This window comes from Porites lutea, chromosome 2 (assembly GCF_958299795.1).
Source record: "Porites lutea chromosome 2, jaPorLute2.1, whole genome shotgun sequence".
NCBI classification, from domain to species: Eukaryota; Metazoa; Cnidaria; class Anthozoa; order Scleractinia; family Poritidae; genus Porites; species Porites lutea.
In genome coordinates, this window is record NC_133202.1 from 4,392,711 (window position 1) to 4,411,350 (window position 18,640).

The window sequence follows — 18,640 nt, forward strand, 5'->3', positions numbered from 1 at the left end:
GAAAGTGTACGTCTTTTCAATTAATGCCATTTTTTAAGGAAAAATTCAGTGATAGTTTAAAACGAAAAATAGTTCAGCGTGACAAGATCGAGCGGGAATCGAACCCGGGATATAGTGTCTGCAGATGACCACCTAAAGCACTATACCACGGAACATTCGTTGCTGAAAAGCGCTTTGATTTCGAGTTATATAGGAACAACCCTAACCCTAAAAAGAAGCTTATCGTTTCGAGTCAGTGGTTAATCAATATAGTCAGAATCCAGTATGAATAGCAAATACACGTCGGTGTACGGGTCCTGTACGAATATTCAATTACCAATAAACGGTGGAGGTCGATAAGGTACTAAAACTAGTTAATAAAGAAGTTATTTCTCGAAGTTGTTTGTTTTCTTACATGATACTCTCTTAGATGAGTCCAAGTTTTTGGTCTGAGATAATTTTCAACATATAGTTCCATACCACGACAGCGGCGGATCTAGGGGGAGGGTGCAGGGGGTGCGCACCCCCCCCCCCCCCACCCCCGACATGACCTGCGGTTTTCTAATACAACTGGTATTCTGCAAAAAAAACTATGTGGTTTATTGGTGTTGAAGTAGAGCAAGAGACGAGTGCACCCCTCCTAAAAAAAATCCTGGATCCGCCCCTGCAGGACCTTAAAAACAAAAAAAATTTTAGGACGCCACCATCGAAATTTTGTGCGGAGAATAACTTTACAATCACCTGCAGCACCTTTTACCTTTTCGAAAGATGATATTATTATTATTATTATTATTATTATTATTATTATTATTATTATTATTATTAAGGATATTCATCTCAGTATTTATTTGGGTGAATATTATTTTTATTAAAAACAGCAAAGTAACTAAATAAGTTCAAATGAATTAATATTTTGTTTACAGCTGCACCATCTGTTATTTTACCATAACTGAGCGAATTCTCGCGAAGAAAAAAAAGAGGTATAAGTACAGACCATGGAAAATTGTTGTCGATTTATTAATTATAAAATAGGGACTTTAAGATACAAGAACGCGGACGTCATCAAAGACGCCGTAGCCGCGTGGGGCCTGTGTCGAGGACGCCGTGTTTGTGGCGGGAAAAATAAGTTAAGATGGCGGGATTCAGCGACGCGGCCACTTATTGATAGAAAAGAAAAGTAGCGAATTTGTTTTTCTCTCCGAAGTAACAGATACTAATTATATTAGTGTTTTTAGTGCAAATGGCGACTTTTAAAGAAACCCGAGAAGTTTTGCTTGCTAGCTATGCCTGTGGTATCATTACGGATGAGGAATTTTCTTTACTTTTCGAAGAAAACAGTTCAAGCAACTTAGATTTCCCTTACGACAACTACCCGCGGTTCAATCTGGAGAGCCAAAGTGAAGCTGAGTGTAGGGCGAACTTCAGGGTTGAAAAGCACCACATTCCTCTGGTAGAAGATGTTCTTCAAATTCCACAATTCTTCGTATGCGACCAGGGAACGGTTTGCGAAGGAACAGAAGGGCTTTGTATGCTTTTAAAGCGATATGCCTTTCCTTGTCGATACTCCGACATGATACCTATTTTTGGACGACCGGTTCCAGAACTTTGTATGATAAGCAACACCGTAACAGACTGGATTTATGCGCATCATAGCCACAGAATCACGCAGTGGAACCAAACCATTTTAAATCCACTGGAGCTGGAAAAGTATGCGGAAGTTGTTTTCAACAAAGGTGCGCCACTAAGCAATTGCTTTGGTTTCGTAGATGGAACCGTGCGCCCAATTACTCGACCTGGGGAAAACCAGCGACTACTCTACAACGGTCACAAACGCGTACATGGATTAAAGTTTCAGTCCTTGGTCCTACCAAATGGGTTAATTGCACACTTGTATGGTCCAGTAGGTAAGCCACACTGCTAACAAACTAAAAATAATATTTTAGCTTGCAAGCCTCCACTTCAGTTACCCTACAAACAAACTTACTACAGGAAGATCTAAAATTGCTTTCATTACTTACTCTTTCTTAAGTCTCCTCCCAATTACTATGCTTATTATAAGAAGAAAGGTTAAAACAATTGTGAGAAAAGCAAATTCGAATTTCACGGGCTTTTCCATTGACCACCCTCACCCTCACCCCCCACCGGCCCATTTTCTCTTACCACTCTCTGTCAGTAAAGAAGTAAACTGCATGGATAGCATATCAACACTACTTTCTTTTTATTAACTTAAGTTTCTTATCTTGTCTAAACAGAAGGTAGGAGGCATGACGCAGCAATGTTGGCAGAGTCTGGCCTTTACAACAGTCTCCGGGCGCATGCTGTCTCAACAACTGGCCAACCGATGTGTATATACGGGGATCCAGCATATCCCCTTCGAATGCATCTCCAGGGACCTTTCCGGCAGCGAGTACTGACTCCCCAACAGCAAGCTTACAACAGTTCCATGAGTGCAGTTCGCTGTTCCGTTGAATGGCTTTTTTCTGATATTTTAAGTTATTTCAAATTTCTTGATTTCAAACGGAATTTAAAGATAGGGCTAAGCCAAGTAGGCAAAATGTACATTGTCTGTGCAATCCTTCAAAATGTTTTGACATGCTTGTACGGTAATTCAACATCCCAGTTTTTTGACCTAGATCCACCTTCTCTAGAGCATTACTTTTCCTAATCATGCTGTTTTGTAACCACCCAACATAAGACCTAAAAACTGTTCTACGTTTATATGGGAAGATACCAAGAAAAGCAAATCAATGTCAAATAAAATTAAACACAACGAATAACTTGGCTTTATTATGGCTGTCAGCATCAATTTAAATCCAGTCATGAAAAATGTAAATTTTTAACCTTCTAAACACGTCGAAATCAAGTCCAAACTCCAGTCAATAAACATCTAACACGGTTACAGTTCTGATTGTCTTTCGCCGGATTGAAGTCCAGGCAACTTAGTTCAAGTTTATATAACAACAAAGTAAACCGAGACCTGAAGCACCTCAAGGAATTAAAAAAAAACCGAGTTTGTTTATTTCGGAACTAGTGTTTCAATAATCTTCATCATTGCTGTGGTTTGCAGCTGCTGCTGCTGCATTAGTAAGGATTGCATGTCATGCATTTGTTTATGCTGTTCCTGTTGTTGTTTTAACATTTGGTTGAACATATAAGTTTGCTGATTTTGGGCTATAGCCATCTTCTCTTGCTCCTGTTTTCTCAAATCCAATTCTTGCTTCTTAATATCCATGTCTTGCTCCGCCTTTAGTTTAAGAAACTCTACCGTTTCACTACCACTTCTTCTGCTTTTTTTGGCTTTGCTCTGCCCCTCCTCGGACTTTCTCTTCTGTGTTTTCCCTAATGTCTCCATAGCAGTTCTGCGCATCTCTTCTGCTTTCAGCCTGTCTCCTTCCACCTTGTCCCTCTTTTCGCCGTCTTCCAGGTCGTGCTGCTCATCGGCAGACTCTTCCATGGCAATAATTTGTTCTATAGCTTCATCTAATTCAGTTTTCGTAGGGCTTATACCACTTTCCTTCAATTCCTTGGCCTCTTTTCTTTTAAATCTTTGTACCAAAACCCCGATATGGTCTCGAACTGAGCGTTTATCCACAAAAAAAACAGGATCTTTAATGCTGTTTAGGGTATCCGCCACTCTTTGCCACAAGGCACTTCGCTGAACGGATTTCTTCTTTGCACTGAATGGGTTTACAAAGATTATTTCTCGGCAAAAAACCACATCATGTTCCTCCGTCCAGTTCATAATCCTGCCGACAAAAATAAGCGACATATACATTTTTTTAATATACGTGCACAGCTACAAGAAAATTAAAGCAAACCTTGAATGTTGTACTATATGCGGAAATCACTTCTAGAAAATAATTTGAATCTATCGTTTACAGCCGCAAAGTCTTGGACGTCGGCTGGCCAAGCCAAGTGTGTGTAAAGTTATAAACCCGCTACTCTCAGGGTAGGAACTGCTTAATAAAGCAAACATTTTCCGTCAGAGGCACTTATTTGGCAAACATAGTCGTTTACATGTTACTGTTAATTTGTTTTGTTGTCTTTTCTTTAAAATCTCACACAACTTCTGCGGGAAATAGTGCGTGAATTAAATTCCCGCAAAATGAAGCGTAGTGCGAGTAACCAAGATCTGTGAATAAATTTAACCAGGATGGGAAAATCTTCGACAAAAAGGAAATAATCGGGAACAACATTGCTTTTATACAACAAATCGTTTTGTTTCTTTAGCCGTAATTCACTGAACGAAGAATGCAAAAATCTACTCACTGCGGTTTGGAATTCGAGGCCATGGCAACTGATGTTTCTTGTGTTTACTGTTCGAGAGTCAACTGAGCCTGAAAGGAAACAACAAAAAAAAAACATGAGGAATATAGCCGGGATTATTAAGCTTTCGATATACAAACAAAAAGTGCCAATTCACTGTCTTAAATAAGTCAAAATAGGTTGAAATACTTACAGTTTGTCAACAACGTCAAAATGGTCTTCAGCGCGTTCGTCTTGAGCAAGGACGCGGCTTGTTTACGTCACGATCATGCGCAGTGGTAGTCATTTTGGGTATTTTTACTTCCGGTCGGCTTTCGTCACGTCCGCGTCGTTGTATCTTAAACTCCCTAATAACTAAGAAAGTACGCGCGCTCTGATTGGCTGAGAGGTGTGTTTGCATGACAGTGTGTAAACGTGGTTTTGACGCGGTAAGGGTAAAAGACGCAATTAGTTTGCGGAATGGCATGTGGCATGACTTGCGGAATGACATAATTATGCGGAATTTAATTTATGGAAAATGGCGCAAAGAAATAAATTTAACAGGAAAGCATGCGTGCGTCTCTGCCGCACCTTTTTTGGCGCCAATTTGAAGGAACAATCGCTTTGCCGGTCCATTTATTACTGCTTTTAAAGCAAGGCTCTAATTGAAACACAGCTCATGCACCAAAAAGGGCCGCTCTTTATCGTAACGCTAGAGGGTAAAAATCGCTCGTTGAACGTGGTCGGGCTAGCTACAATTCGAGGGATTTTTAATACGGTGAACGAATCAGATCATATTCCAGACTACATGAACGCCTCCAGTCTAACATTAATCCGTAATCCACAAATCGAGTGAAGCGGCGAACTGCTCTCTGTCTCCTTTCGGCTTTTCGGCGCCTCTTCGCACCGTTGTTTGTGTGAGTGTGTGCGTTTGATCGAGAACTAGCCAATCATTTATATGTATTTTTTTAACAATTGAAGTGATGCCGAACCGGCTTTACTAACTTAATTAATAAAGGTAAAGGAGAAAAAATGCTAAAAGTAAGAAGGTAAAGAAAAAGAAAAGACAGAAAGAAAGAGAAAAAGCACACAAACTCGATTGCCAGGATTTAAGCTCGTGCTTCTTCGTCAGCTGTTAGCTTCGCGTGCCTGAAACTTAACCACGCAGCCAAGGGAAAAAATACAAGATATGTTCGATCCCTAAGTATTATGTCAGGATCAATCACGCCACCCACCGTCTTAAAAGAAACACCTCTCGCGCGGTTTCAAATGAAAATAAGGGTAAAAAAACTGACTTTAATCGATCGTGCAAACATCTTTTGCAGAAAAACATTTTAAAGCAGAAGAGACTGATTCACGTACAAGTTTCGTGTACAACACTTCGAGACTGGTAAGAATTTCTCTTTTAATCACTGCCATATAAAAGAAAGTGTTTTTCTCTTTTTCTAGGAAAAATATTTTATAAAAGCAAAAGAAAATTTTTTTCCTGAGTCTGCACAGCCTGATATAAACACTCTAGGGGTTGGGGAGCTGGTCTTGCTTCCGTTGTTCCACTAGATGTGTCTAAATAGAAAAACTGATCTTTTCCAACTGTGTCTGCATAATTTTTAACTCGTGGGTACGCGCGAGCGTACCACGAGTTATTGCAGGGACTGAGATATGCAAATGAGTCACTCGCTCACTCGTAGTAGACGCACTTCGTAATTAATCGGGTCCGAGAGCGCGAAGATCTATCGTTTCCAAAGAAGCACGCGCTCGCCGAAGTTCGGTAGCATCAAATTCCTCGCTGAAAGTGTGCATCGTGCGCTACAGCACGGTTAGGATAGAGGTCTTACCAAATTTAAGACACGCAGGAATCTTTCAAATTAGTACGATTCAAAAGCCTTTGATCCGTCCAAGCCTTAAACTTGACGAGAAGATGAGCATTTTCTCTTCGACTCCTTCAACTTCGACGCTGGCTTGATCTCCTACCTTGTAGTAGTGTAGCAGGTTATGTGCATGAATGAATTTATGGCGAGATAAGAAAACATCAGCTAATGTTTTGCATCCTACTTCGCGTAGGATTTGTGTCGGCTTTGTATCGCTTATGTTCTTTCACTGCCATGAAATGCGTTTACCTTGTTTTTTACTGTCAGTAGCCTGGTTTCAATTAGCCTTAATTTCATCCGATTGCTTCGAGTCGTTTTTTCAATCGGTTAAGTATGGCTCGATCGTTCGCCCCGGTCGTTTGCCGGCGGAAGTTCCATGGAAAAGGCATTAAAGCTGAGACTTTTCGACAAATCACGTGACCATCCTCAATGGCATAGTGGCTATGTGAGGTCGTGTCAGCCCGAAGGTACCGGGTTCAAATTCTGCTGAGGACCTTCTTTTTCCTTTCTTCCCTTTTTTTTTTTCTTTTTTGTTTTGTCTTGTTTGCCTATTTGTTTTGCTGTTTTTTTTGTTTTTTGTTTTTAAATATATACTTAAATAACTGTTACTAAAGTGCAATAAACAGCAAGAAAAGTATTGTGTTTCCAGAACAAGGATAGTATATTTATAATCTGAATTTCTATCATTTCCTAAAATTCACTGTGGGAAAACCAGAGGTGATAACTACTTGATTATTTTCTAAACAACGTACTCACGAGTTGACGATAGTCTTTCTTTAATTTGTACAGTTTATGTGCCAGTCAATTCCAACACCGCCCATTGCCCCCCACACCCCGAGCATTTGACTGTTTTTTTGCTCCGTACAGTGGAGAATTTGACCCAAAATGAGGCCCGCCAGGTCGGGCATTTGACTGTCGTGTCAAAACGCTGGTCAGCGTCGCAAGCAAAAGGATCTCGTAATTCTTTCATTCCGCATGTGCACCTCATTCACGAGTCGTTGCTCCTATATTCACTTCACTTCTTTGTTGGAGCATTTGAAAGCCTTTGAAAAAGCCCGTCAAATGTGGGCTCTCTGGAATGACCAATTCTTTGGAAATGAAGAAACCTCCGTAAGACAGCTTTCCTAGACTTTAGAGAGTTTCGGTTTTGTCTAGTGCGATATTTAACTTTGAATAAACAGTTTCACAAATGGGAAAATTTTTGAATAATCTCTTGTGGGTACGTGGGGGATTTCAGGCGTTTTGAAGCGCTAGCCGGTGGGGCATTTAACCATCTAAACTGCCAACATACCAGGGAATTTAACCAAAATTTTTCAAAAAAGCCAAATGCCCAGGGGTCGCCTAGGAGAGGTGGGCATGGGCGGTTTTTGATGTTTCATTACATTCAATTCCATTACATTTAACCTCATTCTGGACCCCAGTGCTTACGCTTCTGACTCCGCGCGTAAGCTCTGGGAAACTCTGCGCCGGCCTAGCCAAAATCTGGCTATTTGGACCGCACACTGCATGCTCTTGTATCCAACCAAAACTTTTGTCTTCTTCTATATCTATTTTATCGCGAAATTTCTTGCTCCTTCGGAATTAGAACGGAAGAAACGGAGCCCTTGAATAATTTTCAGATACACGAGGCTCTTAACTGTAGTAACTACTGAGAAAATACCGTTAAACGTTCATAGATCTGAGACGTGAAATTTGCATACGCTCGACAGTTGATAAAATATTTGTGTTCTACTTCACGAGGCAGTTAGTGAAAAAATCCGAATGGCTTTTTAAAAAAACGTATGGTAATTCCAATAAAAATGTCCAAAATATGCATGAATTTAGCGTCCTTCTATTTCTGTTTGTTTATGAATATGATCGCTTTAGTAAAGCTATCGTGAGAAAAAGAAGACAACTATAAATATCTAGTCGCATTGTGTACATGCATCACTTTGGGGAACGGTTTGCTTTTTTCTGTTTACGTTTCTCTTGCGAGTTTACTTTTTGGGCAATTCACGACATAAAGGCAACGTTTTCATTCACACTCGGCTTCTTCGTTTAAATACGATAACGTGAAAGTCGAAGAAAAATTAGTAATGTGTCATGCTTCTTAAATTATAGCTGGCAAAGATGTCGGTGTATTTTTATTTTATTTTTCACATGAAAATCAATTTTTGATATGTAGCTAATGCCATTTATTAGTCGTGCAAATGTTGTTTTGAAATCGCTGAAATCAAGAATCGGCCGGGCGTTGTTACTTGCCGGACACGCCGCACGTTCACCTGCTGTCGTGCTAACATGAATGGACCAATCAGAAACACTTTTATTGTTTTAAGCTGAAACCAATCAGACACAATCTTGTTCTAGGGTTCCCCAGAGCTCTTCCTCCTTGGCGTCATTCGCAGAAGAGCGCTGGGGTCGAGAATGATTCAACCTCTAATGATTGAATGAATGTATGACCTCTCGTTGTTGTACCATCTTGATTTCCATTATTAGCTCCTGCCGTAATACCTGTTCCATCAGTATATTTGACGAGTTTAAAATTAACTTCTAAATAAGCATTGTACCAATCAATTGGATTTGCTTCTGAACTATTATCGACAGTAAAATGGTAATTACCCTTTGTTTGTCTATTATTATTAGCAACATTGTCATTGAATGGTGTTTGTAAATCATAATGCAAATACTCATATCGCTTAACTAATTCAGGACTTTTGAAAATTCCACTCATTTTATTTATTAATGAGTTTAAATATATTTTTTCATAGTAGTAAATCATTGTAAACATCATATTGCTTCAATTTCCCCAGCAGTTCCCAGCAGAATCGCAAAACTTGACAAAATTAGCCAAAATGAGATATGTGCTGCGCTCTGTTGGTAGAGGCAATACAAAACACATGATGGAGTAACATGGCTATATATGTGAACATAAAACACATATTAACCGGTTCATTAAACTCAGAATATCAAGTCAAAATATCAAGAAAAACTATCATTACACATGTAATGCCTGCGAAGGTGACGGCAATGAAACCGTCAAAGCCCATGCAAAGCAGGGACATGCCCCAGTACCCCAGTACAAATTTCAGTTTGACAAATGAATTTAAATACATGTACTAATACTACTGTAGTCTTCAATCATAGTTATTAGAGGAGACTGCTTATGAAAAGCGGCAAACATCAATGATAAAAACAACAGTGTTGCAGTTTATGTTGGAAGCACCCTGAAAGTGCACAATCCTTTGTTTTCTGTTGGCAAATTGTTACGGAATAAATTAATGCAACGTTTTTATTGGTCAATACAATCAAAATGATAGGAATTCTTTTGAACGTTGTGCACTTTCAGGTCCACAAAAACATATAACAAAGGAGTCTGACGGGTTTCATAACCATTCCACTCAATTAACTATGCTTCAATGTAAGCCAGTAAATCAGAAACACGTATTAAGGTTTTTAAAGTTGTGCTGCCTCTGCAAGCGACAGCATGAAAAAAAACGCAAGAAAAAGAGTTAACAAATAGATTCCGCAGAAGATAATCTTATAACTTTTTTTAAATGCATCAGATTTCCATCTTCCCATATGCCCAATTTAGGTTTCTGCAAAACATTTCTACAAACTATCTAATCACTTGTTCAAGTGACAGATAACTGCCCTTGTGTGAAAACAGCTTTTTCACTTAAGCACCAGTGTGGAAACAGTGTTTTGCCTTCACAAAAGGGTACATCGACGGAGGGGGAAAAACTCTAAAACTCTCTGGGAAAGACCTTTCCCCGGGGACACGGCTGGCTGCGGGAAGGCACGGAATCTCTTACGCCTGTTGAATACCCTTGAGACAATGATAACAACCAACAGAACTTGGCTCCAATGAAGAAGTTTAATCCAAGACTATACTGCGGGTACAGTCAAAACATAACCAACCAAAATGTAACCAAGACTAGATGCCAACGAGGATGTAACCGAAGAAGCTCCTACAAAGCACTTCTATTTAAGCCTAAGCTAGCGAAGCGTTACAGATTACGTCATGTTCTAGCGAGGTAGATTACAGAACACAACGATCATTTCTAAAAGACTATTGGTGGAAACCTAACCTTGTTTTGAAACATTAGTTACTTCCAAGAGCTACACAGATGGATAACGGCTATGTCTTACAGGTTGATTACAGCTTGAAGACTAAATACAATTATGACTTGACAAATAAGTTTACGCTCAATAAATCAACAGTTTGTTCACGGCTTAGAGAAGTTAAGACTAAAGAATAAAGGATTTCTACATTGACTTTTCATATTTTTATGAGCGAAAGCAAAATTCACTGCAAACAACTGAAGAACAATAAATTCTCTCTTCACACCTGTAATATTGACGTCCATAAAAATTTGTTTGAAAGAGGAGATGTGATGAAAGTTAAATGCATTGTATCGATGTAATGTATCGGTCAAATCGAAGCTTCAACATGCCCCCCCCCCCCCGGGCATACCCCGGGCATTTGACACCTTTGCCGTCCCGGGGAGGAGGGAATTTGATTATCAGAGTCTTCCAGGGGGTGGGGAATTTGATCCCCATGCTTTAGGGGTGGGGAATTTGAACTGCACCCTCGATTTCATGTAAAATCTTTCGCGTGGCGAGCTTTGGGGGACCCGGTGTTAGAGGATTTTCGTGGAAAAGATTGTGCCTTTGTGGCCAATTGGTTACGAGGAAAGGGCTTAAACAAGCTTTGTGGCGTACTTGAAGTATTTAAATTTTAAAATTTTAATATTGGATTCAGGCTTTGAATGTTTGAATGTATTTTATTGTTGTGGTTAATTTACAATGAAATACAATACCTATACCGGCGATTCAATACAGCACCATAAAATAAAATAAAAAGCTCAGGTCAACTACTTTGACCTACTTAACTGCAAGTATGTCAATTAATAAGGTGAGCGATGATGCATGTCAGTGAAATGGTCATGATGTAGTAATCTCAATAGGTAGGATCTTTTTTATAGAACGCTTTGTATGTTGCATGACGAAGAAAAGGTGAGCATTCAGTGACCTTGTAGCAGCGATTTCCGCCGCTTTGCACGAGACTTTTGTTCGTAGTAAATACGCTAACAGTGTTTCTCAGTTTTTGTTATATTTATGAAGATTTTGTTCGACAACTGAAGGCGTTTCCGCCGTCCTTCCGTCATTTTTGTGCCAGTGAAATGTCCCCGGGGTGGGGGCATTTGATCACCTGAATGGACCCCAGTGTGGGGCATTTGAACGGCATTTTGGCTCGGGTAGAGGGGAATTTGAACAATAATTTTCTTAAAAGTCAAATGCCCGGGGAGTTGCCCGGGGGGGCATGTTGAAGCTTCGATTTGACCGATACATAAGATGGACGTGCTAGTTTCTTGAAACATTGATTCTGAAAAGGAGACAGTGCATCCTAAAACCCAAGATGTTATGTAACAAACCAGCACAAGTTTACAAACAAAACTCATTAAATCAATTTATCCTTACATGTGGATTTATCTATCAAGTGAACGAGAGCCTAACTATCAGTCGGGTAAGCGGCAAGATTGACGACGGATAGGGTCTAGGGTCTAGGAGAATTTTTCATCTGACCTCACTGTTGCTATGGATACACCGTCCGCCCCACAACTGAAACCCAAGTAGAATTCACGTTAAAAGTTAGGGCGTCTTGTATTTGCCCCTTGAGCTTTTACAGTCGATTAGAACTAGAAAACTTTGACAGTGGAACTCACAAGTATAAGTGACTAATAGCTGGGAATGAGATAAACGTCAATCGTCTTTCGATATGCGTTGAGGCACGATACAACACAGTGATCAGAGCGTTTATATGAAGAAAAGTTATCGCGGATAGAAGGGTCACTCGCCTACCCGAGCTACCCTAGGCGAGCGACCTTTTCATACATTTCCTTACAAACCTTGGCGAACCGTTTACACAAGAAACAAAGACTTGGCTCGGTTAGAAGGGTGACCGGCCTAGAAGAGTCACCCTTTTGTGATGACAGGGACACCCTCTTAGCCGAGCCAACAGTTCTTCAGATAACTACTTTGTCTCGCTCAGCCGGACCCTCTTTCCTGGGAGACTTTTCTCCAAAAAAATGGGGCCTTAATATCTGTCGGCCAAGATCAGAGGATACAGCCCTGCTATTGCCCCGATTATGTTATTTACAAAGGAGCACCAAAGCTATCTTCAGTAGTCTGCAAAACCACGACAGCAGTGCAATCGTTACTAATAAAGTCACTTTATCATTTTTGATTGTGATTTTTTAATCACGACACCCGCGATGAGGCAAAAAGAACCCTTTCGCATCCGTGGATCATCCCATTGACTTCCGCAGTTACGTGTATTTACCATTTATTTATCCTCATCATACTTGATTCTCTCACTCGGTAATGAACATGAAAACCAGTTTTTCACTCTGTGTATTTATTGCTAGAACCTGCTGTTCTGATACGCACCTGTTACACTGGCTGATGATAACTTTAACGTGCCTTGCAATTTTTCAAAGGTGCTGAAGCTTTATTCGTCACTTCATATACAAGAAAGAAACTGGAACCGTAATGCGGCCCCCAGTTCGCTACAGGGGAAGCGCCGATCAGCTATTGGCCAATTTGTTTTCCCTGTCCATAGTAATATTCCCGCGTAAAGTCTTCGCGAAAGTTATCTCGGCCCAGTTTTCTCGTTTCTTAAGTGGCGATTTCTAACTACATGTACGCGACAGGAGGTGTAAGGAAAAGAGACGACTCGACGCCACTTAGTAAGATTAATTAAGCAAAGACGTTTTTGAGCGACGCACGTTAACCGGAAGTGAGGCCTTCCCTCTTTTTACATGCCTTGACGCTAACAAATTTTCTCTTATAAAGACGATTTACCAGAGAGTTTCAACCAAACCACTGCCAAATGATGCAAAAAGTCCACTTCCGGTTGACGTGCGTCGCTCAAAAACACCGTTGTTTAAGCTACCTAATAATTGTAAGGTAAGAAGCGCGACACCAAATTACAACCTTGCTTTGATATTGGATACTTTGTAGGATAATGGTCACTACGTTACTGAGATTGCAAACACTGATAGCGCTTTAATCATCTTGTGCTCAGACGGTCACTCTTTCATCAACTGGTTCCGTAAAACAACTGCCGAGGGGCGCTAAGAACGAGCATGGTTCTATGAGTAAACAGGCGCCTGGAGAGAGCTACCAGGGAGCTACAACTTTCTTCAGCATGGCTCTCGCCAAAACTTTTAATACTATTCCCTACAGTTTTAAGAGAATAGATCTCTTTAGCTTGTATGTTCTGTTTTCCCAATGAAAGTCTCGGGGAATTTGCCCCTTTGTCTTTTCATAAATCAGGCGCAAATATGCAATGGAATAAGACGAGACTTGGATGAGCAGTTCTCTAGAGTACTATCACATGACCTGCATTGGGAAAACAGAACATACGAGCTAAAGAGGACTATTGCAAGGCAAGTAGTTAGTAACGTTGCCGAGAGTAAAACAGCTCTCAGTCACCAAAATGTCACTGTCATTTGGTGGCCTTGGATTAATTCTACAAACTTCAACAACACACGTAAATCCAGACCAGGAGGCAGGATAACATATCATTTAGTTAGTGCTTCACGTAACAACACTTTAGTGCTCAATCTTCATCCCAGTTTGGATTGTCTTTAGGCTTTGGTCCTCCCGCCGGTTTGGACATGATAATCTGAAAATGCAAGGGCATAATTCTAACATGCATTGCTCACTTCACAGTTTAAAAAAACTACCTTGTGAAAGGATATTTGAAGGATAATAGTTTCGTTACTTGCACCATAAAGTGGCAGCTTTGCCCTATAAAATTTCCTGTTAGTTTGTATCTTTTTTATTTCCAGAATAGAGTAAAGAGGTGTGACTTTAAAAATTTAAATTTGTGAAATTATGGGATTGGCTGGCATATTAATAGAGAACAATATGACAAATGCCCACTTTTCTAAAAATCAAGTTACAAGTGCACAATTTGGTGGGGTGATATAAGCACCGCTATGCTCTGATGACTCCATACAAATCCTCTTAAAATTAGCCTCGATTGCATATTTTAGAAAGATTTAAATGGAGTCAACGGCGCATAACGATGCTTACATCTTACCACTAATTTGTACTATACACAGTACTTTTTAGAGAGTTATTATAAATCCAAAGATGGAGTAAAAGTTATTTTAGGTACAGGATAACCCCTTTTATGGGGTTACTTTAACCCCTAATTTAACTCCAAATTTGGGGTGATTTTTACTCCTGAAAAAGAGTTCTTTAAACTCCTTTTTCGAGTTAAAATAACTCCCCATAAAAATAACTCCACCGTAAGGAGTTAAATTAACCCCTCTAGAGGAGTTATTATAACTCCTTGAAAATTACTTTGTAACTGGCTGATTTTTAGCAAGTAGACATTTTTCACCTTTTCTTTCTGGACATGTCAACCAACCCCTTTCACCAATTCTACTTTTTGCGACGTCATCGCGTCTCCCAGGTTTGTCACTAAGATTTCAAGTTGTCAGGTATATACAACAAGTAGGCGGGGAATCAAACGGCTACGGATTTCTTTTGGTTCTATTTTTCTTCTATTTCCCTTGGAAAGTAGCCGAGGGCCACGTTCATAGTAGCCGGGAGAAATCCCCAGCCCCCGCCTCTTAAAGACAGCCCTGTTCTCTCCTCTATAAAGCGTATAACCAATGCCTCAGTTCGGCTTGTAAAAAACTGAGGACTTCTGGATTGGACTACCATCACAAGATCGACTAGCGGCTCTTAAGATGATCAGTTGCAACGCCAATTATATCTCTTACGTCTCATGTTCTGGCCAGCAACAGAAAGGAGAAAATCTTGGGAAAATAACTGGATTAAAAATCTAACGTGTCACCATAATCCAATCTAAAGGTTGCTAATGAATTCTATGAGACAAACACTTAAAATTTAGATCTTCAAGGTCTTAATCAGGACAAAGATAATTGTATAAACTGGATTTAAAGACGAGAATTTTGTTGAACAGTTACGGCACGACACAAATGTGTTCCCTTACCTGATCCACTCTAAGTACTGTAACAGCTGCATCAGTGGCGAACTTGATAGCCCAGTGCTTTACAAGATACAAGTCTAAGATTCCTGCTTTTACTGCGTCTTTCACGGCAGCTCCACCACCCTAAGAAGAACAACACCCAAAGGTATGTCAGATCATACTTGTCAGTGTCACCACGTTAGATTAGAACTTATCCCCTCTCGGAAACACTTATGTCCAGAAATGCATGCAATGGCGGAAATGGCGAAACTGGCGAAAAATCGCCAGTCGCTGGCGATTTGAATTGGATGCCAAAAGTGGCCCCTTGGAGGCTGGCGATTTTGGCGAAAATGGCGATTTTGGCGAAATTGGCGATTTTGGCAAAAATTGCCATGCATGCAATGGCGAAAATGGCGAAACTGGCGAAAAATTACCAGCCTCTGGCGATTTGAATTGGATGCCAAAAGTGGCCCCTTGGAGGCTGGCGATTTTGGCGAAATTGGCGATTTTGGCAAAAATCGCCAGAGGGCTGGCGATATGTGGCAAAATATTCAAATTGGATGCCAAAAGTGGCCCCTTCAAAGTAGATAACTAGAGAGGTCCTTATAACTGTGAGGCAACAGTACTAAAAAAAAGTTCAAATTACTTGCCTAATAAGAGGCCCCAATAACTGTGAGGCAACATTTATCAAATACAACTGAATCAAATATATGACAAAACAGCTTTACCTAACTGTCAAACAACATTATTTTATCAAATACAACTGAATCAAATATATCTGAAAACAACAAATGGAAGTCGTTTCAGTTAAGCTAATATGTATTTGTGCCATGTCCTTCACAGGTTAAGTAAACATTTCCTTACTTTCGATGTCGCTTGACTTACCAAAAGTGATGTGATGATATCACACTAGCATCATTTGCTTTTGTATGGTTCATTCCTTTCAAAGACTTACAAGTCCACTAATTACTCGGGGAGAGAACTACCAAGTCCTTTAAATCTTAATAATTCCTTGCCATGGACACTCTAACTTTTGAGGTTCGATGTAGACCTTAACAATCCTCACTGGTTACAATTCTCTTCACATTGGTTCCATTAAATTGTGAGACAGCCTTAAATGAAAAGCGATTGCGAAACGCATGGTTCCTGGCTAAAAGATGCTTTCACGATAACCATTGTGTGCCCTTCATTCTTTTTTGGTTCTCCACTATACACATTATCTTCTTCCGTCGTTTTAAACTCTTCACTTTCTTCTCGCACTTACTTGTTTTGCTCTTTAGAGAAACGGTCCCCTAAAAGTAACGAAAGCCGAAAAGTCCAGCAGCTTGTATCGCCATTTTGAAATGGGTGAATTCGCTTATTTCCGCCTTATGTAAACCTGCACGAAATGTCACTTGTGCCCAATACTTCACCGCATTTATTGAACATAAACATTGGATCAAAGTAATAACTTGTTTGTCTCTTTCATAAAACATATCCCATTTAAACTAATTCTGTATCTTTTCATCAACTAGATATATAAAAAGAGAGTGTACATGTTTGTCTCGTTCTTAAAAAATGTGTCCCATTATTGCTTTATGAGATGGGGCCAGAAATTTAGAAAATGTATTGTTTTTTTGCGCTGAGACCACCAAACCAATTCTCAGTACAATATGTGTTCCATTAAATTGCTAATGCTAATGCTCGTCGAAACACGTCACCCGGCCTTTTTACCTTCTATTTTAACAATTGCCTGAGAGTCCCTGTGAACGTCATTAATCGTTTTGCTTACATAGAGTGACCACTAAAGTCGGCTGGGAATGACACTAATCGTTTCTACTTACATAAAGTAGTTATCCAAAATCAACTATTTCAACATGGCCGCCGCGTCTATATAACAAATACTAAACCTTACACGTTCATGTTCTGTGAAACTGCAATGAACAACCTCGTTTATATATACTTATACGATTGAACGCCATTATAACAAACAGGATGGATATACAAGGCAATACGGACCATCTAATTATCTGAATGCGTAGCCAAGAACCAACCTGGATTCCTCATAACATATAATGTTGAACTGTCGCTATTCAAACAATGCCTACAAGCCTGGAAAATTAAGGATATCTATCTTGGATTTTTTGGTAAGAAAGTTGCCATGAACATTACGAAGATTACCATTTACTGATAATCGAATACAACTCGTTGGCTATTCGATTTGAATTGAGCAAGAAATTAGTTATAAGTGGTAATTCCCGACCAAACACTCTTGTCTGGGACGAATTTCAAATCACAAGAGGTTATCAATTAAAGGTAAAAGGATAAAAAACAGATTAATGACACTTAAGTTACAGTAGCGTTGTCATTATTAGTATACAATTATACTACTGGAAACATTTTTATATTAATGTGTGGTTAACTATTTGGCAATTAATAGCCATTTCAAAAGGGACCCTTTGCTATGTCATTTCAATTTGTCTTGACAAATTAGGTATTTCATCGAGTAATTGCCATTTCTGCCAAAACACGTTTTAAGAACAAGGCCAACATGCACTCTCTCTATATTTTTTTTTTATTTGTGGTTGATGAAAAGATACAGAATTAGTGCGCGCCATTTTCGCCAAAATCGTCACTTTTCAAAGGGCCCCTTTGCCATCTAATTTGCATTTTTGTTTATAATTTGGCGATTTCCGCCATTTTCGCCAAATACGCCATTTTCGCCAATATCGCCATTTTCCAAAGGGCCCCTTTGCCATCTCATTTGAATTTTTGTTTACAGTTTGGCGTGTTTGGCGATTAATCGCCATTTCTGCCATTTTCGCCAAATATGCCATTTTCGCCGAAATCGCCACTTTCCAAAGGGCCCCTTTGTCATCTCATTTGAATTTTTGTTGACAGTTTGGCGATTTTGGCGATTAATTGCCATTTCTGCCATTTTTGCCAAATACGCCATTTTCGCCGAAATCGCCACTTTGCAAAGGGCCCCTTTGCCATCTCATTTGAATTTTTGTTTATATTTTGACGATTTTGGCAATTAATTGCCATTTCTGCCATTTTCGCCAAATACGCCATTTTCGCCGAAATCGCCACTTTGCAAAGGGCCCCTTTGCCATCTCATTTGAATTTTTGTTTATATTTTGGCGATTTTGGCGATTAATTGCCATTTTTGCCATTTTCGCCAAATACGCCATTTTCGTCGAAATCGCCACTTTGCAAAGGGCCGCTTTGCCACCTCATTTGAATTTTTGTTTACAGTTTGGCGATTTTGGCGATTAACGCCATTTTTGCCATTTTCGCCAAATACGCCATTTTCGCCAAAATCGGCACTTTGCAAAGGGCCCCTTTGCCATCTCATTTGAATTGTTGTTTATAGTTTGGCGATTTTGGCGATTAATTGCCATTTCTGCCATTTTCGCCAAATACGCCATTTTCGCCGAAATCGCCACTTTGCAAAGGGCCCCTTTGCCATCTCATTTGAATTTTTGTTTACAATTTGGCGATTTTGGCGATTAAGCGCCATTTCTGCCATTTTCGCCAAATACGCCATTTTCCCCAAAATCGCCACTTTGCAAAGGGC

At 39.8% G+C, this 18,640-nt stretch overlaps 2 protein-coding genes and 1 long non-coding RNA gene across 3 annotated transcripts; 1 reads left to right on the plus strand and 2 right to left on the minus strand.

Moving 5' to 3' along the window:
• Positions 1-1,219: 1,219 nt before the first annotated feature.
• On the plus strand, positions 1,220-2,644 carry LOC140926512 (uncharacterized). The gene is made up of 2 exons (XM_073376242.1): positions 1,220-1,883; positions 2,232-2,644. Exons 1-2 carry the CDS (start codon positions 1,220-1,222, stop codon positions 2,642-2,644), a joined length of 1,077 nt encoding a protein of 358 aa, XP_073232343.1.
• Positions 2,645-2,995: 351 nt separating this feature from the next.
• Positions 2,996-4,290, minus strand: LOC140926585 (uncharacterized). Its single transcript, XM_073376307.1, has 2 exons — positions 4,249-4,290; positions 2,996-3,725 (listed from the first exon to the last, which is right to left on the minus strand). Exons 1-2 carry the CDS (start codon positions 4,269-4,271, stop codon positions 2,996-2,998), a joined length of 753 nt encoding a protein of 250 aa, XP_073232408.1. The 5' UTR covers positions 4,272-4,290.
• An 8,182-nt stretch (positions 4,291-12,472) lies between these two features.
• Positions 12,473-15,229, minus strand: LOC140926513 (uncharacterized). Its single transcript, XR_012164438.1, has 2 exons — positions 15,106-15,229; positions 12,473-13,761 (listed from the first exon to the last, which is right to left on the minus strand). It is a non-coding gene; the product is annotated as an uncharacterized lncRNA (long non-coding RNA).
• Positions 15,230-18,640: the final 3,411 nt, after the last annotated feature.